The sequence below is a fragment of the Triturus cristatus genome, chromosome 7 (assembly GCF_964204655.1).
Source record: "Triturus cristatus chromosome 7, aTriCri1.1, whole genome shotgun sequence".
In the NCBI taxonomy this organism is placed as follows: domain Eukaryota; kingdom Metazoa; phylum Chordata; class Amphibia; order Caudata; family Salamandridae; genus Triturus; species Triturus cristatus.
This window is the reverse complement of record NC_140590.1, coordinates 741,206,493-741,229,222: the sequence shown is the minus strand read 5'-3', so window position 1 is coordinate 741,229,222 and position 22,730 is coordinate 741,206,493. Positions and strand designations below refer to the sequence as shown.

Below are 22,730 nucleotides of genomic sequence, written 5' to 3'. Positions count from 1 at the left end.
AGGGTTTGCAGCTTCTAATTGATGGCTTTGTGACTTTTATGGAAAACCTGTATATGTCCCCCAATCTCACAAAATCATATTATGGAAATGGGGAAGAAGCCAAGTAAATCCTTCAATTATACTATAGGTTCACATACCTTAGGGAAAGCCCCAGCCTTTTTGGACATTTTTTTCGATGGACATTTGAATTTCTAATATTTATTAGAGGAGAAGTGCCTGGTACTGACTAGGTCCACAGGTTCTATTGCTAATTTTGAACCAAGACTAGGATGTTGGACTCCGGGAATCAATTTAAAGTTATACAATTACTTTTGTTGTTCTAAGGTTTTATACGGAAGCGAGGTTTGGGGATTTATTAAGGCTAATAATCTGCAAAGGGAGGAGAATAAATATCTCAGGAGTTTATTGAACGTTCCTCATAGTTCTTCGGCCTTCAGGGTTAACGAAGAACTGGGGCTCAAATACATCTCTGACCTGGTGGCAGTTAAACCTCTACTCTGGTGGGTGAAGGTGTAGTCAAATACAGAGGTGTGTTTGAGTAGGCAGGTAATCCAGCATTGTCTCCCCTTAGATCACTCGCTCAAAATTCCCTGGTTAAAATACGTCAGGGATTCTTTTTCCAAAGTAGGGCATGTAGATCTGTTCACCAAACCTGATAAAATGAGAACTCAGGATAAGGCAGTTACTAAAGACCTGTACTTTAAGTACGCCATGGCGCAACGTCAGGCCAGAGAACTTTCTAAATATACGGTGAGAGGACACATATTAGTCAAATCAACCCAGGGTATAGAACCATACCCAACACTAATTATCAGTGCACATGACAGATTTTTAATTACCCGTTTTAGATTAAATCTTATTCATCATCTACTGGCGGTACCTGCAGTTTTATTATGAATTCAGAAGAGAGAGGGTGGCTGCGACAACATGTCTCCACAGGACACCCGTAATCTAGTTCTACTTTGCCCGTATTACGCATATCACAGAAAAATGTTCCTGAAGGGCCTTTTAAGAAGAGTCAGATTTAGGCAGGCATGTGTAGCCTTGTTTTTTTAAAATTGTCCATCAGATGTTTTTACACTCTTCTGTGTTTCCAATTTTTTAAGAGCTGCTTTAAAGTTAAGAGCCACGAGGGGTGTTTGAAGTCTAGAGGTATTCTTGTCATTTCACACCACAATGGGTTGTTCTACTGTTAGAGCAGATTACCTTATGGCTTTTCTTTTTACAATTGTTAACTTGTTTTAAACTCGATGGACTGACATTGATATCAGGGGATATAGGAAGCAGAATGATCGTATATATAAATAAACGGTGTCAATTAGGTATGTGGTAACCCTTTAAAAGATTGTTTGTGTGATGTTGGTATTGGTCCTAAATAATGTATCTTTTATGGTAATATTTTTTATATGCCGAATAAAGATTATTATTATTATTGTTATTAACTCTATATCTCCTCTGAGGCAAGCCTGGGTAACGATGTGAACTGTAGTGGAGGAGCTTCGCTATCACCACCCGCGGTGGCACTCCTGGTAGAAGTGGTTTTGCAGGGACTCGATGCGCCCGCTCTAGGGCAAAGAAGTTCGATAGGTCGCCCGGCGATACTGACATTAGTAGCAAGCATTTGATATGGGGAACGGATTCGATGGACCAGAGTGAAAATATCATGTGTTTTTATTTATTTTATCAAGGGGCCCGTAGAAAACGGTGTTTGTAAATAATAGATATATTCTTTATACTTTTTTGTTGAGTGATGACCATCTGTAATTGTTGTGGTTCTTTCCACAAGTGAGCTGTAGATAACAGCTTATTAAAAGTGTCTTGTAGGTAGTGTGGATTGTATAACAATTAATTACTGGGTGTTGTGGATAGGTTGTCTTATCTTGTATAAATATTTTTTTTAGTTGATCATGATAAATTCACTTCCGATGAGAAGATGGAGGGTTGGAATAAATAAATTGGAGTTGAACATAGAATATTTGACTCCTCTTTGATATAAGTATTTTATACACAATAGAACTTTATCTGATCATAATAAGATTGAAGTAATATTTTAGGGATTCTGAAAAATTGTATTCTATATTTTATTCAGACTATCGTCTGGGATCCACTCAATTACAACGCAAAGCCTAACTAGATAAGACACACAAGATGATGGGCGGAATGTTGCACATTGGCAAAACATTCACCCCCAGTCACAGATCTGGGTTTAATCCATCGTTAATTTGCTCACAACGCCACCCCAGTTCAGACATAGCCATATGCAAATCAGTCTTGACCCTGTGCCTCATAGGAACAGTCCAGCCCGAACTGCCAAGCCATGTCTTCCCTGGACCAGAATCAAGCATCCTAGGACCGGTTTCAGGGTTTCACCCCTCTTCAGCCAGGATAGCTGGACTCCAGTGGCATAGTGAGCACGGGACCCACGTCTGGGCATACCCTTCCCACATAGGGCAAACAGCAAAACACACAAGATGATGGACGGAATGTTGCACATTGGCAAAACATTCACCCCCAGTCACAGATCTGGGTTTAATCCATTGTTATTTTGCTCACCATGCCACCCCAGTTCAGACATGGCCATATGCAAATCAATCTTGACCCTGTGCCTCAAACCGGTCCTAGGATGCTCGTTTTCAGTCCAGGGAGGACCTTGCTTGGCAGTTCGGGCTGGACTGTTCCCATGAGGTACAGGGTCAAGACTGATTTGCATATGGCTGGGTTCAAACTGGAATGGCATGGTGAGCAAAAGAACGATGGATTTAGGCCCAGATCACTGTACTTGGGTGAATGTATGACATTGTTCTGCATTCTGTCCATCAACTGTTGTTTTTGCATTTGTCACCCCGAGTGGGAAGGGTATGCCCAGACGTGAGTCCCGTGCTCTCCATGCCACTGGAATCAAGCTATCCTGGCTGAAGAGGGGTGATACCCCGAAACCGGTCCTAGGATGCTTGTTTCCAGTCCAGGGAGGACCTTGCTTGGCAGTTCGGGCTGGACTGTTCCCATGAGGTACAGGGTCAAGACTGATTTGCATATGGCTGGGTTCAAACTGGAATGGCATGGTGAGCAAAAGAACGATGGATTTAGGCCCAGATCTCTGTACTGGGGTGAATGTATGGCATTGTTCTGCATTCTGTCCATCAACTGTTGTTTTAACTAGATAAGAGGCACCTGTTTTTGAGCATTTATTTACAAGTGAGTTTTACGGAATAGGATTATATTATTTGTGGTCATGAAAATTGATTTTCTGCCAACAGTAAGAAATGTGGAATATCTTACTCTATCATGGTAAACTGATATGTATTGCAGGAATCTATTTAAAGTCACATTGTTTTGTGTCTTATCCAAATTGGGTCTTCAACATGTATCTGCATTTTAGAAATATTAATTAAAGATACCTGATCCTGTATGAATATACAATTGATTCATTGGTGTAGGTGGAGTCACGGTCTATTTGTATTGATTATTTGTTGATTAATGTATCAAAATGATTTACATTTAAAACATGTATATTTAAAGCAAAAATCTGCCTAAACATTTTTTGTATGCGTTTTAAACTTTTCAGCCCTGATGAAGTCCGTTTAGGATAAAACGCATTGGCTTGGCTGAATTCATGTTTACATCTACAAAAAGAATAGAAATAAATCAAGATTTTTCATCAAGATTCCGTGACCCCTGTGTATTACTAATATACGCTCCCGTAATTACGGGTTGGATAATTTATATATTTGGTCTATATGAATTATGATGTCTGGGCATCATCAATGATGGAAATGTGAAGTTTCTAAAAAAGATTAATGATATTATCAATGATAACACATATGTAGATAATAGACACTCCTGCCCTGTATGTGTTGACCGCAATACTAGACTGGTGGAAGAAAATATTTTCTTACCAAAGCTGTCCAGCCTTTTGGATTCCCTACCGGGGGTGTGTAAAGGAACACGCATTGGGAAGTGGATGACTGGACCACAAAGCTATAACAGGGTGGGGTGGCTAGAGATGAAAACTGGGTCGCTTGGTGTAGGATGGTGGCGGCGGTGAGCAATGGTTCTATTGAGACGAGCCCCTGTGCTGGGCTTGGACCAGGTGCCCAGTAGAACATCTGTTAAGGCCTTGTTAAAAGGCAGCAAGGGTTCCTAAGAGGAAATATCAAGCTGCAGGACCTCGATCAGGACGTTAGTCTTGCCTGCCATTGTAGGAAGCTGCAGGTCCAAGACTTCCGCGGCCCTATGCACCACCATTGTGAATGAAGCTCCATCAATAGCCAAGTTAGGTGAAGACAGCATGCCAGAATCTGGGGAGATGTCCAGAACGCTAGCATCATTCATGTCCTCATACAAGTCTAGATCTTAATTGGGTTGCAGGATTTCTAACGGATCCTGCTGCCTCTTCCAGCCTTCATCATCCATGCCTAACCCTTCAGAATACAGCAGGTTGAATGGCATGGAGCTGTATGGCTCGTTGAACGCCCGACCGGCTCTGTGTCGGCTGGATTGAGGATGGGGGAGGTGCCACTGAGGGGCTTGAACTCGGACGCATCGCTGGGGAAGGTCGCAGAGGTACAGATCCATGTGGAGGCCATGGCCGGGGCCGAAGACGCGGAAACCACGGGGTCTCCTTCAGCTGAACCTGCGGGTCTAAAGGCATGCCGGCAGGATCAGGCCACCCAAATATGGTGTACATGACATCATAAAATTCTTTTAGTTGGGTGGGGGTCACTCCCAGCCCCGGAAAGGGAGGAAAACGCAGAGCTGACCCAGGCACCTGCTCTGAAAATGCGGGACATTGAATGCCCAGGCTCCTCAGGCTCTGCACCCGACGGACAGGGCGAAGTCGAATCACACTTTAACTTTGTGCTTTTTATGCTGCTTCTTACCTGACCAAGAGGACTACGAGAAGTAAGACTTTGACTCCTCCCCCCCTGAGTGGTGCTTGGCACTTCCCCTCGACCAAGATGGGATCGACGAGGTGACCTCCATGGCGCCGGGCCACGATCAGCTTTGGAGACCGCTCCCTTAAAGCCTTCGGGTGCCATGGCCTGACAATCCGAGCACGACTTTGTGTTGTGGTTGCGCTCCAAGCACCAGAGATACACCAAATGGTGATCCGTGACCGACATGCTGCGGTTACATGCGCCGCACAGCTTGAACCCCGAGGCTTTCTTACTAGACATACCTACCACACCAAAAGGAGTCAACAAAAAATCGAAAAAGTCTGTCAAAAAGTGACATGGGCTAGCTCTCTTAGACAGATCTGCGCTGGCTGGTGTGTAAAGAAATTAACAGACTTCAGCGCGCCGGGGTGGTGCCTATATAAATGGCGCAGATGTCACGATGATAAAGAACCCTTGCCAAGACCCTGCCTCAGGTAGGTCGCCGCCACACGGACCTACTGCTGTGAGGCCTGCCCCCGCTGTCGCCTGCTCCTGCCGCCTGCCTGCTGATACGTGAGCCCCCCTTGGTCCTCACGCACTGTCTGTCTTGTCACTCGGTTTTCCACTGCCTTCTTTCCGCCGTTCTTCCTCTGTGCATCTTGCCCCGTTTTACCTCCTGTGCCCCTCACACCTGTTGCCTGTTCCTCCGCATTTCCGCCGTTTCTTCCTTCTGTGCTCCCCTGTTGCCTCTGCTCCCCTTCATTGTTGCCTGTTTTCGTTTTGCTCTGTGCCCGTTGCCCCGTTTTTTCCTTCTGTACCCCTTCATTGTTGCCTGACTTGCGCTGTTTTCCGTCTGTGCCCTTCCCCCCGCCTTCCTCCTGTGCCATTTCCCCCCGCTGCGTCCCTGCGGCCCCGCCCCCCGCTGTCCCATTCGCCACCCCGCTCCCGTTTCCCAGCTGCTCCTCCCTCCCACAGCCCCTCATATGGAGGTCGTGCAGCGGTGAAGGGTGCGACCTTTGACCCTGTTTCAGGTAGGTCGCCCCCCCAGCCGCCACACGGACCTCCTGTGACGCCTGCCCCCGCTGTCGCCTGCTCCTGCCGCCTGCCTGCTGATACGTGAGCCCCCCTTGGTCCTCACGCACTGTCTGTCTTGTCACACGGTTTTCCACCGCCTTCTTCCCGCCGTTTGACCTCCTGTGCCCCTCACACCTGTTGGCTGTTCCTCCGCATTTCCGCAGTTTCTTCCTTCTGTGCCCCCCGTTGCCTCTGCTCCCCTTCATTGTTGGCCGTTTTAGTTTTGCTCTGTGCCCCTTGCCCCGTTTTTGCCTTCTGTACCCCTTCACTGTTGCCTGTATTCGTTTTGCTCTGTGCCCCTTGCCCCGTTTTTTCCTTCTGTACCCCTTCATTGTTGCCTGACTTGCGCTTGCACCACCGCTGTTTTCCGTATGTGCCCTTCCCCCATCTTCCTCCTGTGCCATTTCCCGCCGCTGCGTCCCTGCGGCCCCGCCCCCGCTGTCCCATTCGCCACCCCGCTCCCGCCTCCCAGCTGCTCCAACCACGTCTCCTTCAGCCACTCCACCGGACCGACCACAGATGCATCCACTTCACCTTCAAAAAGAATACTTCCCACCACCGCATGCAACAGATCCCCCGCAGATGCTGGAGCAAAATCACCACAGACCAGCTCCTCTCATCGCTGAGCCAGAACCCACCAGCCGACACCGCTGACACCAACAACGCAGCCCACAACCTCACACAGTGGATCACCCACTGCGCCGACGACCTCGCCCCCCTGAAGAACCCCCCAGGCAAGACCGGCAACAGGAAAACCTCATGGTTCACAGACGCCCTCAAAGAATCAAAGAAATCCTGCCGAACCCTCGAAAAAACCGGGCGCCACGAACGGACAACAGAAAACATGGCAGCCCTCAAGAACGCCACACGCGAACACCACCAGCTGATCCGCTCCACCAAAAGGTCATCATTCAAAGAGCGGCTAGACAACAACACCCACAACAGCAAGGAACTATTCAGCATCGTCAAAGAGCTCTCCAACCCCAGCGCCAGCAACAACGACATCACACCATCACAAGACCTCTGCAACTCCCTCGCCACGTACTTCCACCGCAAGATCGCAGACATACACGACAGCTTCGGGACCCAGACTACGTCTCCAGTCATCGAACCAACGACCCCGACCACCACCCTCAGCGCCTGGACCCCCATCAGCATTGAAGACACCACCAACGCCATGAACTCCATCCACTCCGGCTCCCCCTCTGACCCATGCCCCCATCACATCTTCAACAAAGCCGACATCATCATCGCACCTCATCTCCGGAACATCATAAACAACTCCTTCACGTCCGCCACCTTCCCGAGAGTTGGAAGCACGCAGAAATCAACGCCCTTCTGGAGAAACCCACAGCGGACCCCAAAGACCTCAAGAACTTCCGCCCCATCTCTCTTCTTCCCTTCCCGGCTAAAGTCATCGAGAAGACCGTCAACAAACAGCTGACCGCTTTCCTCGAGGCAAACAACTCGCTCGACCCATCCCAGTCCGGATTCCGAGCCAACCACAGCACAGAGACCGCCCTCATTGCAGCCACCGATGACATCAGGACCCTGATGGACAACGGGGAAACTACCGCTCTCATCCTCCTAGACCTCTCGGCAGCCTTCGATACCGTATGCCATCGCACCCTAACAACCCGCCTCTTCAACACTGGGATCCAAGGAAAGGCCCTGGACTGGATCTCCTCGTTCCTCTCCGACAGAACCCAGAGAGTCCGCCTCCCTCCCTTCCGCTCAGCGGCCACCGAGATCATCTGTGGCGTACCCCAAGGCTCCTCGCTCAGTCCAACCCTCTTCAATATCTACATGAGCCCCCTCGCCGCCGCCATCGCACGCAAACACAACATCCTCTCCTTCGCCGACGACACCCAGCTGATACTCTTCCCTCACCAAAGACCCAGCCACCGCCAAACCAACCTCCAGGAAGGAATGAAGGATGTCGCAGAATGGATGAAACTCAGCCGCCTTAAGCTGAATTCAGACAAGATGGAGGTCCTCATCCTCAGACAATCCCCATTCGTCTGGGACGACTCCTGGTGGCCCACAGCGCTGGGCTCCGCACCAACACCATCGGACCACGCACGCAACCTGGGATTCATCCTGGACTCCTCGCTTACAACGACCAAGCAAGTCAACGCCGTCTCGTCCTCTTGCTTCAACACCCTGCGCATGCTCCGAAAAATCTTCAGGTGGATTCCCACCAAAACCAGAAAGACAGTCACCCAGGCCCTCGTCACCAGCCGACTGGACTACGGAAACGCCCTTTACGCAGGAACCACTGCCAAACTTCAAAAACGACTCCAACGCATACAGAACGCCGCCGCACGACTCATCCTCGACATCCCTCGCCAGAGCCACATATCCGCCCACCTGAGAAACCTGCACTGGCTCCCTGTCAGTAAGAGGATCACATTCAGGCTCCTCACCCACACACACAAAGCACTCCACGACATGGGCCCCGAATACCTCAACAGCCGCCTCTCGTTCTACACCCCCACACGCCAGCTCCGCTCCGCCAGCCTCGCTATCGCTACCGTCCCTCGGATCCGCAGAACCACCACCGGAGGAAGATCGTTCTCCTACCTGGCAGCCAAAACCTGGAACTCCCTCCCCGCACACCTACGACTGACCCAGGACCATCTCACCTTCAGGAAACACCTCAAGACCTGGCTATTCGAGCAGTAGCGGCTCCCCTTCCCTTCAGCACCTTGAGACCCTCACGGGTGAGTAGCGCGCTCTATTAATGCCCTGATGGATTGATTGAACGCCTACAACCTCATGCGAAGTTGACCGATGCCACCAATCGACGCGCAGGGGTAATGCTATCAAAAATGTTGTGGATCCAGCCCGACGCATGGAAGCTTAAAGGTAAGGAATCTGCAGCTAGATGTAGTGTTTACTGTGTACCTTTTTAGGAAAGGCAATCATCCATACTGACAGGATCAGGATGATTTCCTTTCGTTCTTGTCCTAGCTTTTCTTCAGGAAGAGGATAAATCCAGAGACTACACGTCAAATGATATTCTAGGGTATCAACTGCCAATAAAGGGTTGCAGCAGACTCCGCTCACGTGGTCACTGGAAATAGTAAGTATTTTAAATGTCAATAGGTCTAGCCTTTGAGACGTATTGGCTTTGGCAGCGATTTTTAGCCATGCTGAACAGCTGCGCAGCTGTTGTGCAGCTTGACAGAAAATAATGTTAAAAAAGGAAAAGCGCTATGACAGCCTTTGCATCATTTTGTGTACACACACCAACACGGATGCACATGCCTACCAGCCAAGGCCAGCATTTTTTCCTCTTATTTAACAAAATGAGATGGATCAGTAAATAAAATGTGTAAAATCCGCTTTTGATATTTTAAAAAACCAGGGTAGTGGGTTGGAGGCAAGGGATAAGGCAACACGGAGGATGGGAGAGAAGGATGGAGGTGAGGGGGAGAAGGACAAACAAGAGAGCATTGGTGTGGTACAAGTTCAATGGAGGGTGGGGGATGGGAAAGCACACAGACAACAGAGGATGGGCAGTAGGGGAAGCACACGGACCACAGACGGTGGGCTGGCAGACATGGGGAAGCATGTGGACAGCAGAGGAGGGGTAGGGAAGCAAGAACGGTAATGGAAGGTGGGCTGTTGGGGAGGAAATAAGAAGGGTAACGCAGGAAGGGAGAAACCCGGACAAGAAAAAGGTACCCAAAATAAACAAGAGCTGCACCTGTAAAACATATACACTCTTGTAGAGTGCTTAACCAAAAAGGAAAAAAATAATACCTGAAAAGGGAAGAGTGGAAAGACCAGTAATGAGACCAAGCTCCAGGTGAGGGACAAAAGCCAGAAGAGAAAGGAAAGCCCACAGAAGGTGATGAAAAAAAAGCAAGCAAATCAGAGTGAAAAAGCCAACAAATTTGATAAACAATCGGGAGGCTATAAGCCGACCAAAAGCTAGCAAATTTCCAACAGACAGCACGTGCACTGTCTTAGCAGAGGGTAAGACATTAACATTACTCATGACTCATAGGAGCAAAGATAAATGCATAGGGTTCTTTAGCTTCATTACACTTACATTTGATACAGTTTCTAGCACCATGTATTGAGTACTCTTCTGACAACATCAAAATAGCAATACTCTTCTCCTTTTCCCTGCAAAACAAGGACATAACATCTCATACACTCACTTTATTTTTCAGAACCTGGAACTGAAGCTGGAAAATTTCCCGGGGTGCGTCATGGACCAGAAGTTGCGTCTGTTTTGTAACTTCTGAAAGGCATTGAGACGTCTCCTCCTTTCTTGCTTCAACTTTTTTGCCTTTTTCACCTGAAGTCGAAGTCATATTAGAGTAGTCAGAACTAAGGCTCGACCAGTGTTTTACAGTTCCCTCTTGTATTAGGTACCCAAGAATGACCTGGCACACATACAGTAAGGATATGCTGCGCCATTCTGTATGGCAAAATAGATAGTTGACAATGTTAATGCTTCCAACTACAGAAGCACAGGGATTTGCTTCTAAACCCACTTTCACTTAATTACACATTCTTTGAAAATGCTTAATTGTGGTGATTCCGGAACCAGTTCAAACACCTAACCATTTTTTTTATTTTTGACTTTCTTGTACATGTAAAAAGTACATCCATGGAACATGAAGAGAAGAAAACATAATACATCTTGCAGTTTCCCCACGTACCAATATACAATATCACAATAATATTTAATTAACATGGAGAGGTGACCCATGGTTGACCCAACGCGTAAGCAGCCGAATAATAAGTTTTACACAGCCTTAATCCGAGCTCCAGATTGGTTATTCGCCAGATTGTAATTGACTCCATAATTTCCATCTTAACAATAAAGGCAACCTGCATTTTTTTGGAAAGCAATGGTCTTAAATGTAAAGCTCCTGGCCCCAGGAATATTAGGCAGAACGTAGTAGATTGCTGTATGGCACAGCTTCTTACACACTGCGTTGTAACTACAATATTTTTCATTGCAGCAACTTTAATTTAGGACACTGACACTCGACTACTCATCTCAGCAGGTACACAACATTCCCAATTAACAGATTCTTTAGGATTAGTAGGAGCAAACTCATTCCAATTTAAGGGCATAGGTCTCGTAGGGATAGCGCATTGCTTACCCATCTGAATGCATCCCTTTACTTTTTCATCATAGCAGCACAAAATCTCTACTGAACCTTCAATACTTATTTAGCGACATACAAATCTGAGAAGTGCTCAACCTAGCTTGAAATCCTACACTGATCACTGCTTACATGATTACTCCTGCCTTAAGCCTCGCTTGTCTCTACGCCTAACAAACCAACCAAGAGAATGAGTGCTGTCACTGAAACAGTAAAATAGAAAACTGATCAATAATGCCATATTAATCCAGGCGCCACAGTTGAGCCAAATTCAGAAAGTAAACCAGTATGCCGTCGAATCTATTGGCTATCCTTGATGTGCAAGCTCAGGTAGGTTTAGCCAGTGCGTACGTAACCCAATGCAGCAACACATAAGAGATTTAGTCTGGGGCAGACTAAAGGGAGCAATTTACCCCAAAATGACCGCTCTGTTGAAACATGCTGAGCAACCTATGTCTCACTTTGACCCAGTGCTTTAAATGGGCCGGTACTCACCGGTACTGAGTACCGGCACTTCTTAGATGTATCACTCGGAGTACCGGCACTTCTCTACTGCCAAGAAGAGTACCGGTACTCATGAAACGCTGGCGGCCTTTTTTTGATTACTAAGGCACTTCTATAGACCTGCGCGGAGCCCAGCTGAACAATTCAGCGTGGGCTCATTTGCATACCATATCGGTGTTAACAGACATCGAGGCAGCCCAGTGATAGCGTAATTAAGAAAGCCATGGGAGGTAACCAGGTTCAAATGGCTGTAAAGCGTACCGATTCTTTTGTTAAGTGTCTGCTTATGTTTGCTTGCCTGTGATTGTTGAGAAAAATGAGAGAAGGGGGGGGGGGGGAGACAATAGAGACACTCTTGGAAGTTATATTAGTGGAAATGTGTGGAATGTTTGTCGGTGCATGTCTGCTTGTTTCTTTCTGTGTCACTCGAGAACAGCAAAAAGGTATGTTGCACATTTTACAAAACAACGAATAGTTGAAATATCGCCGCCTTTGGGTTTCGTGTTTTTTGTTATAAGTAAACAAACCTGCTTTGTTCATTGAAAGACATTTCCCATGTGTTTTGGTATGTGCTGCAAGTAGTATCGAAGTCAATAAGTATCGGCATGTCTTGCCCTAAGCCCCGCCCCCTCGCCACATTTAAATGAGTGCCTGCACTATTTTGCCCCTATTTAAAGCACTGCTTTGACCTGTGTAGCTGAAAGTTCATACTTCTAAGCAACTATCATATTTCAAGAGGTAGACATCAACAGTTATCTTGAAGTGTCATTCTTACCTTCCCGCGGTCAAACTCCTCATCCCATTCATCGATTACAGTTTGGTCTTTGGAATCCCTAAAGTCCTGGATGGCGTCCCGACTTATGGCAGACACTGCCCCGTCCCAAGTCAGCACTGTAGGACAGAGAAATAAAACAGTACATAATTAACAGGGGAATGGGCATCTGCTATACAGAGGCCTTATGTGAAGAGGACGTGTGACAGTCCTAGAAATTCACAGAAACGATCGTCAATGCCACACTTTTCGTAAAAGTCGTGGGCAACAGCATGTTAAAAATGTTACTGTAAGAGGATTCCTTCCAGTGCAGGGTTAGTACATTAGAACTAGCACAGCAGAATAAATTGGAGTGCACTATTACAGTCTACATACAGCAAATTTAACAACCGTCCTACCTCACAGAAGAGTGCCTCTTTTAAAGGATTATTTAGATTAGTGTTCAGCAGGTTTACAAAATTCTACAACCATATATAATCTAAGTGACGAGAAAGGGTGTGTCAGAAACAGAAGGATTACTCAGACATGTATCAGCATAATCACAGTCACGCCGTGATCAGAAGAACAAGTTACTTACCTTCGGTAGAGCTCTATCTGGTGGATTGTCTGTGTAACTGCAGATTCCTCACCTTAGAATGCTCCACAATCACTAGACTGGATTCGGAACCTTTCAAGAGATGCTCTTGCTCGCTCACCACTAGGTGGCACCATGTGCCTCCACACACACTCTGTACCAACTTGGAACATTATTAAATGTTAAAAAGAGGTCACTTAAGAGAACGGGGAAATGAGAGAGCACTAAATCTGTGGTTAGAGTAGCTACCAGTGTTACCAAAAGTAAGTAACGTGTTTTTCTGATGGATACTTTTAATTGCAGATTCCTCACCTAAAAAAATATACCAAAACAGTACCTCCCAAAAAGTGGAGGGTCTTTGGAGTAGCTCAGACCAAAATCTCTAGCAGGACCAAAGGGGTAAAATGCCATACACGCCGGACCTGGCTGTCAAGGCAGTATTGCTTTGTGAAGCCTGACAGATGTCAAGAACAGGCATGCCTACACAGTGGTAGCAGCCTTGGCCCAAGTGGAATGAACTCCGAGACCTTCTGTGGGCCACTTCTTGGCCAGGCTGTAGCAGAACTTGATGCAGAGGACATTTAACCTCGATATAGTACTCTTCTGCACAGAGTTCCATTTCTTCACCTGGGCGAATCCCACAAAAAGCTGATTGTCCAGACAAAGTGTTACTTGGTATGATCAATATGAAAGCTAAACGCCCAATTTAGGTACAGCAACTACAGCCTCTCCTCTTTCAAGCAATAAGTGGGGCAAAGAAAGCGGGATTACCAGATGTGAAAAAGTGTCACAACTTTACGCATTAACACTGCCTGAGTCCTCTACACCAACTTGTCTGGGGTAAAAAGTGGTGTACAGCGGTTACACTGAGTGCCTGTAATTTACTCAAGCGACAAGAGGGTGTGATCACAATGAGGAAGACAGTGTTTGAAGTCAGGAGATGCAATGATCAACTATGCTGTGGCTTGAATGGCGTTCACAAGAGAGAAGTTAAGACCAAATTAAGTCCCACCTTGCTATTACAAATGTTTTGGGAGGAAACTGGTTTGAACCTTTTATAAACCTTATCACAGAAGGTGATTTAAACATGGGCAGTTGGTCCAGCAAAAGTATAAAGGCCAAAAGGGCCGACAAATAATGTTCCACAGAGCTTGCTGCAAGGCTTTGGTCGGCCAGCGACAAAGCAAAGAAAAGAACATCCAACAGCTTGGCTTGTAAAAGGCCACACTAGGCCCTAAATTTGTCACCCAGCATAAGTTGACTTTTTTGTTTTTTTGCAGTTTTATATAGTACAAACCCAACCCAAAGGCATTGGAACACTAGTTACATTACACAAAGTAACTTTTTTTAGGCATGGGGAGATTAGGCGATTTGCCAAGAATGATGGGGTGTTGAGCTGACGCAGACTCAAACCTGGTTCCCCAGTTTTAAAGTTGGCAGGTCTGGGTGTAACACCATATCATCTAACACTCTTTGCAAGGGTGTCTGGCAGCGAGAATGAGGTTCACCTCTTCAGGCAGCAGATCGAAGGTAGTCTACTTCCACCCACCAAACTCCACAAATGGATGTATAAATTGTGCAGGTTCAGGTGCAGGATAGTGCCCTGCTACTGTGACAGATAATGCTCAAGAAAGGGAATCTTGATCAGAAGACAGTTACGTCCAGAAGTTCCAGGTACCACCCTTTCCAAGCCCAATCTGGACCACTAGGATGACTTGGGCCCTGTCGCTCCTGATTTAAAAAAAATTGGGACAGGAAAGACAGGGGTGGTAAGGCGTACAGGGATCCCGTGTCATATTCCAGTCAGAATGCATGTTCTATTGAACGTTCTTGTGAAAACTCCAATGCAAAAAACCTTTTGATACTGCATGTTTGATGGTGGAGAAAAAGATCTAGCCAGGATTCCCTCCACTGGTGGAAGATGCAGTGCGCCATCTCAGGATGTGGACGCTAATCGTGATCTGCCAGATGCCATCTATTTAGCTAGCCTGCTCTGGCATTCAAGGATCCTGCCAAGTGGTTAACAACCAGGGAAATGCCCTGATGCTCCAAACAACTCTAGAGGCACAGAGCTTTCGGACAATGAATCCAGGTTCCTACTCCGCCCTGCTTGTTCCAATACAACATGGTAGTGGTGTTGTCTGGGAGAACCTGCACTAGTCTTTTTCTGTTGATCTGCAGGAAAACCTTCATTGCAAGAATGGCCCATTACTTCAACAGCCTGATGTGGAGCTGGGCTTCTATCGGAGACTACAGCCCTCTTATCTCCACTACCTCCAAATGAGCTTCCCTTCCTCCAGCTAACCTCCCCAACCCAGTAGTGATGCATCCGTCAGCTCTGGGTATGGAAGGGAATGGGGCCTGCTGCGGGAACAATTGCATTCAAGTAGCCACCACTGCAAATCGTGAGCAGTCTCTTCCGAAATCTGGTTGACATCTGATAGATTTCTTGGTGCTGGGTCCAATGGAACTTCAGTTTCCATTGCAGAGACGTCTGCATGTGCCATAGCGCGTGGTCGACCACGAAGAAGCAAGAAAGAAGAGGCCCAGAAGTAGGAGTAGGAGGAACTCGCAGAGTTTCACTCTGCAGAATTCTACAAACTGGTAGAAATAGGCACATTGCCCTGCTTGCGCTCTGATTTTGTACCGGGAGCTCGTTCGGTGCTGAAAGATCAGCGCTAATGGCACCACGAGATGCGCCAGAGGGCGCTGCTTCTTGAGGTGATTTTGCTGCCGGTCGAGTAGAATTTCTACTCTAGCGACATCTTTCTGACAGCGATCGTTACTGCCTGGGTTGGAGAAATCGAGCTGGGTGCCCTCCCATCGACCTATTTCATCATGCTAGTGGCAAATCTCGGTCACCAACTTACTGTTAGCGAGCCACCCGTGACCAAAAACTAAACCACGCGGCAGTTCAAGGCATTTGGCTGAAACCCTGCACTATAATCGTAAGGCAGAGTAGCCAAAATTCTGTCGACTTCGCTGGCGGAGCGGATTTTATCATCCAGCCCTACCAAGAATTATCAGAAATGCTCTCACTGAGATCCTGGACAGATGATGAAACATCAGGATCAAAGCACAAATGTCCTGGACTCGTGGCAGAGCAAAGACCCTGAACTGCACAGAGTATCGGATAACTCCAACGAATGCCAGCCTCCGCAAAGAAGTCAAGTGCAACTTTGGTTGAGAACCCCAAGAATGTCGAGAAGTTTGCAGTCATTTGGAGCTGGTCTATGATGGACTATGGAGAGCCCGCCTTCGACAGCCAGTCATTTAAGTAAAGGAAAACTGGCACCTTCAACCTCCAAAGATGTGTGGCAATCACTGCCATCGCTTTTGTGACCCACCGAGCTGTGGTCAAAGGCCAAAGAGAAGCACTGCCACCAGACTGCTTCTGGCCGACCTTAAACCATAGGCAATATCTCTGGGACTACAGGATGGGCAAAATAAAAAAAACACGTCCTGCAGATCCCAAGACCCCATACAGTCCTCCAAGTCTAGAGCAACCAAGATCTAGGCCAGTGTGAGCATTTTTAATTTGTCCTTCCGAAGGCCAAATGAAGGCCAGAGGGCTCTGTTCTTTTTCAACACAAAGAAATAACAAGATTAACAACCCTCTCCTCTTCCAAAGCCCAAAACCTGTTCCTCTTAGTAGGATCTTGGGAGAGCAACACTAGTATCTTTTTTTAACAGAATGGAGAAGTTTTCCTCAGAAAGTTGGTCGGATGTATGTTTGTGTGTGGGGGGGCTTGAGGGAATTTGGCAGAGTAAAAAGAAAGTGTAGGGCATAGCCATGTTGAAGGATTTGTATAATCACCTGATCGCCATACTGGGAGAAAATATCTTCATGGGATGGGAAAGTACCGCAAAGGGCAAACTAAAGCAGCTTGGTAGCTGTTGCTGCAGGGGAAGAGGGCTAGTGACCCAGCTGCCAACCCCATATCCAAGGTCTCATAAGGACTGGGGTGACTATTGCTCCTGAGGTTGGGGCAAATGTCACAGTCTATATGGAAGCTCACTGGAGTAGCATCTGAATTAATGTGGGACCTGTTTGGCAGGAGATAAGAAACTCAGGGATAGCACCATGGCTCTAGAGCGGTGAAAACTGTCCACGGCAGCATAAGCTTTTTGACAAAAAAAAGTGAGCCAACAAAGGGCATACCCATGAAAGAGGCATGTACATCTCCTAAACATTCTCTGGGCTGCATCCACATGCAGCAGCAGAGCACAACACTTGTACCAACTGCCCTTCCCAAGCAATCAGTAGTATCAAAGCCAACACAAAGCACATATTTGGACGCATCCTGAACACCATGAATTGTGCAAAAGAGATCCTAAGGTCTTGCAGGACTACCAGCAAGACCATGCAAGCCGTGTCCTAAAGGGCATGCATGTAAAGACCCAAAACTACAATGCATTGACAGATCTTTGACAGACTAGCTGAGCACATTTGTTTTCCTAATGCCTCAATCCTCTTGGACTGCCTATCCAGAGAAGTTAAAGGGAATAAACTGGGGTTCAACTTGATGGCTGAAGCCTGAAACAGGAGGCTCTCTGTGGCAGGGTGTTTGCGTGAAAATCAGGATCATCCAATCCTGCTCTGAAGCTTGGCTACCTGCCTATCTTCTGGTGGGCAAGAGCTGGGCTTTCAAAAGTGCCCATCAATATATCTCTGATGGCTTGATTAAAGGGAAGCAAGGGCTCAGATGTGATTGGCACAGACTGCAGAATTTTCACAAGGGAGCCCACTGGGGCCCAATGGGCACTGAATATCTGCAGCCTAGACCCTTTAATGCCTCGATGTGCTGCAACAGTGCCGATGGCTTGGAAAGCTCAGGGAACACTGGGATCAGTTGAGGAATCTGCTGTGACCGCGGGACCAGAGGGAGACCAACTGACATGGTGACACCATTGCACTTTCACCTGGGATACAGGGTCGTAGGATGGGGTAGAGTCTCACTTCGCTTTTTCCTGTTTGGACTTCAACCCAGAAGTAGACCTCTTAAGGGAATGGCCCAGAGAGCAGGAAACAGTCTGTGTCCGCAACCTGGGTGTGGGATTCACATAAATGCTGTGACTACTTCATATATATTCAGAAATGTACAACTTGACTTCTCGATCCTATATTGCCTTCAGGGGCATGTTGGCACATTTACTGCAGCGTTTAGAGTTGAGTCCTGTGCCTAGACAGTACAGACAATCGTTCTGTGGGTCAGTAACAGACCAATGTTTTCTACAGTCATGGCATAGTTTGAAATATATAGTTTAAGGATGGCACGTCGTTCTGTAGCACACTGGGTTTCTTTTTAGGAGTTGATAGGTAAACAAATTTAGGAGTGGAGCTTTGGATCCATGTTGAAGGGCGCGAAAAGAAAGTAACAGATTTTAGTGTATAGAAGTTTTGCTCATGTTGAACTCCACACTATCAGTTCTAAGGCGTTAGAGTCAGCGTAAAGCTGCATGGCGTCACCTAGCAGCTCCCAGGAGCATTTCTTGAAAATTATTTCTTGAATCACTACCACATGTTCGAGAATTCTAAAGCAAGGAATCTGTGTTGAGAAGTATCCATCAGAAAGTTGCGCGGTCCAGTAGATAGAACACCAAGTAACAAGCCACAATACAGTATGCATTCTCAGAGAAGAGGGAGGTTACCTTGAGTCCCGTAAGCTTTGTCTGAGGAATTCTTCAGAAGTTCCAGCACCACATTAGAGTCCTTACTTCCATCCCAGGATAGGCCAGGTGCAGTGGATGCTGGGGTTTCCATGCTGGAAGTACGCCTGTACCCATCGTGCACCTGACTATCCCACATGAATACTGCAGCTGGGGAGACAGAAAATACCCATAATAATGCTTAACCTGTACTAAAATGCCATAATTCTGGTAAAAATTCTGGTAAAAAACATACCTATAAAACCTTTGGTGTCCATATCAATCACAAAAACCTGGAGAATTTCTGAATTAACAGAATGTCCTCAATAATAAACAATCATACTTTGGCCCATCACAGGTGAGAAACATCACTAACCCACACATGCAAAAATACAACTAATTATAAACAATTTGGAGCTTTCAACACATTAGGCCACCATGAGACGAGAGTGATCGTCTCATGACAGGTTTCCATCTGAGAATATTCTCTACTATTCAGAAATGATGGAATATTTCTGGATGTCCGGTGGAATCTAGGAAAATACGTATAATGTTGCCTACCTAAACTAACTGCCTGTAGCTTGTTTTGTTGTCTTTTACAGGCTATATAACCTAGTGTTGGAATATTACAGTTAATAATTTTGCTTGTGAGGACTCTTAATAACATAGCCGAAAGCCACAATGCATCAGCACAAACGCTACGTGAGATTGTGTTTTCTTCCCAATAGGAAGCGGTGTGTCTGGAGGTGTGTGTCAAGTAAGGTATGAAATCATTAATACGATCAAATATCACTACTACTTTATGTTCACCAGAGAGATGGGTAGTGGATGTGAATATACAACACAACAAGCTACAGTTGGTTACAGGTAAAAAAACATTGTTTGAGGCATATATTACTGTAGAGCATATGCTGTGCACTGGTTCAAAACCAGTGCCTCAACGCCTTTAGACTGCAGGGGATGGTAAGTAAAGGTAGCTCTAACAAGTAATGTTTGTGAGACTGTTTGACCCACTTGGGCACCGTTTTTTTGCATAAATGTGATAACTGTAATGTTTTGTACCTATATGAGCAGATGAATATGTTGCAGCCTTGCCAATAATGGTATGTGGGATGCTGTGCAGGGAAGCCACTGTAGCACTTTATTAAGTGCTAAATGATACCTGCGTAAAATCTGTGTACTGCCAGTTGCTTGTACACAACACACCTGAAAGCACTGCAAAATCCATTTGGCTATGCCAGCTTTAGAAATAAGAGAGTATGTATGAGATAAGCAACTACTTTGTCTTAGGTAAATGTCTTTCTTAGGATATGAGGCTCATAGGTACTCGTTTGAAATCTAGTAAATGCAGTTCAATTTCTACTCTGCTTTAAGGGTTTTAAAAGCATACCGGATACTCAATGGTTTGACAGAAGTGACAAGTGTTTGACGCATTTGGAAGGAAACATGGACGAGAGCAAAAAACTATTTTGTCTTTGTGTGCCTGAATGAAAGGCTTCTTCGCTGATAGAACTTGGTGTGTGCTAACTGTACAGAAATGCACCTTTCAATATGATCGTGTGAAGTGAGTAAGAGTGTAGTTGCTCAAAAAGCAGAGCCATAGGTCTTGGCAAGACAATGTTCAGATCTCAAATGCCACATAGGGTGCCCTCTATGGGACATCACTTTTTAAACCTTTAAAAAGTTTTTCATGACAGGGATTTTACCAATAAAAATTGATTGTCTACTTTGATAGTAGAGTGCTACTGCTGACAAATATTCTGATATAGGTGGAGGATAGGTTTGTTTCCTGAGTGCAATAAAGGTGTTGCACATGTTCATTCACAATAAATCAAGCGTCTCAATTTTGCCTCATAGTATGCCCATGTTGTGAGGTGGTGTGGTTCCTTATCCTCCAATGGCAAGTTATCTAAATTCAAAAACTTCAAGAGCCAAATCTATGGACTAATTGTGGACTGGGATGGTAAATTTGGTTGCTTTGCAGTGCCAACAAGTTTGAACATTTTTTTACCATGAAGTGTAGCTACATGGACATCAAGCAACTGCGTATCATACCTCGTTGGTGCAATTAAGATCATAGTCACATTTTTTTATCCAACTGCTGGAAACAACAAAAGAGGTAGAAAATCTTATGTAAACATCCATGACCAGTTTAGCCACAGAGCATTTTCTAGACTTTGAGGGTGTTCAACATGGATGCAAAGCATGGGCATTTGTTGTTTTTTGACAGTGGCAAACAGGCCTATGTTCATTTTGCCCCATCGCTGGTAGTACTAGTTGGGAAAATAGATTCAGTTCACTCTCTAATGTGCGTTTTGACCATGTAAGAGGAAGTCTGCAAGGTAGTTGTCTGTCCCGGGAAGGTGTTGTGCTAGGAAGCAGATGTGGCATTTCAGTGCCCAGTGCCATATCTTTAGTGCTGTTTGAGACAAACGTGTTGAGTATGTTCCTCCTGGTTTTCAAATCAAATAGATGGTTGTCATGTGATTTGTGCTTACCAGTACATTTTTGCCTTGAAGTATGTTTGGAAATCTTTCAGTGTTAGAAACACTGACTAAGTTCACACTGATGTTGAGCAGTTTTTCACTGGTCCATCTTCCAGAAATGGGGGACATATGGTCCTGACACCCGAAGAAAGGCATCTGCCTTCAATGCTGTGTGGCTAAGGATATATACTGTGCCATGCTATCTGACTTGTATGTTTCACTAGATCAGCCTATGCTTGATAACATCCCTGCTGAAAGGATTGGTGTAGTATCCTGCTCTTGTTAATGTCATGTAATTTACATCCCCTTCTCAACCAGTGTGTGTGCTGTGTGCTCAATAGAATGTTGGAGTTATGATGTGCCTCGGAATGTTGGGAGACTGAGAGGTGAAGTGACAGTTGAGCATGGGCTGAGCAGCAGGTAGGCTGCTCCTGGTGGGGCTCCCCTTCACAACTCAACTACCTGTTGTCCGGAACTATTCAACATGTTACCTGCTTGAATAAATCATCTTTAATTACATCCTACAAGCGTTGACCTCCTTACTACATTTATTTGGTGACAAGTTGGTGATGAACCTACGTGAAACAAGCGGATCTCAGGTACCTGGCGAACAAAAGAGGACCTGAAGACAACACAACACAACTACAGCCTACATTTCCTGGCAAAAAGAAGTACACAAGGAGGTATCCACTAGAAAGGTATAAATAAGACCATGATACATGCGTGTCCCTCACCTAATATCTATGATAACAACAAGGGAGACAAGTCTTATTCAGAAAAGAAAAGAAGACATCAAGAAAATAGAAAAGATGAAGCACTACGCCTCTCAGCCCCACCAGTGTCCTCTCCATCGGACAGCCCTCGCCCAGGCGTTTTGTGCTCATTTATTATTACGCATTTGGACTTTGGTTTTACCTCCACTGCTTGTGACTTCCAGCACATCATCTTTACAGGTAGAAAATTCATCTCAGTCACGCTGGTGCATTCCCTGGCACACACTCTACGACATTGTGGAACTACAACGCGGCATGTAATGGAGTCATGTTGCTGCCTACGCAGTGTGATCCTCAGCACCTTTTGTGTTACGGTATCAGTTTGGCTGCTGTGTTTTGTCACGACGAATATCTTCATGTTATGCTTTCTGCTGTGTGCATAAAGTATTCCTGACCAAGGGACTATCTAAACCACATCTGTGTGCCATGTTTTGTTTTGCTTCAGCCTACAATGTGGTACTTTTATTGGTGCAGGACTTTGCTGACGAGTCAGCTTTAATTTGTGCTGTTTTTTTCTGCCTACCTACGATGTGTCTGTGTCGACAAGTGATGGGACATTGCTGGTAAGTCATTTGCTTCTCCTTTACAGTTTCTATCACCAGACACCTTGCTTATATGTCCGTTTAACCGTTCCATTTGCCAGATTTCTGTTGGGCCGGTTTACAGATTGGCAGTTGCACACCGTATTCAAACTGTGAGGGAATGGCACGCTTCTTAACTCACTGTTGGTGCCGCGCGAATCTCCTCGTGGATGCTCCATGACGACACGACCTCTCACGCCGTAAGAACTCACTAAATTACACTTTTTGGGGCACGAACGCGCCGTGAGCCTTCCGGCACGGCGTGCCGCCATCTTTTGTTTGGCATGCTAGCGCCTGACTATGGTGGT

The 22,730-nt window shown here is 46.1% G+C and overlaps 1 protein-coding gene across 3 annotated transcripts in view; it reads right to left on the bottom strand.

Annotated features, from left to right (window-relative positions):
- The window catches only part of USP36 (ubiquitin specific peptidase 36), a 698,649-nt gene that overhangs the window by 28,550 nt on the left and 647,369 nt on the right, over window positions 1–22,730 (bottom strand). For all 3 annotated transcript variants that reach the window (XM_085617464.1, XM_085617466.1, XM_085617465.1), the window contains 3 exons: window positions 18,586–18,753; window positions 12,363–12,478; window positions 10,124–10,263 (listed from right to left, as the gene is read on the bottom strand). In XM_085617464.1, coding sequence (XP_085473590.1) covers window positions 10,132–10,263; window positions 12,363–12,478; window positions 18,586–18,753 — 416 coding nt within the window. In that variant the 3' untranslated portion in view covers window positions 10,124–10,131. The remainder of the gene's footprint in view (window positions 1–10,123; window positions 10,264–12,362; window positions 12,479–18,585; window positions 18,754–22,730) is intronic.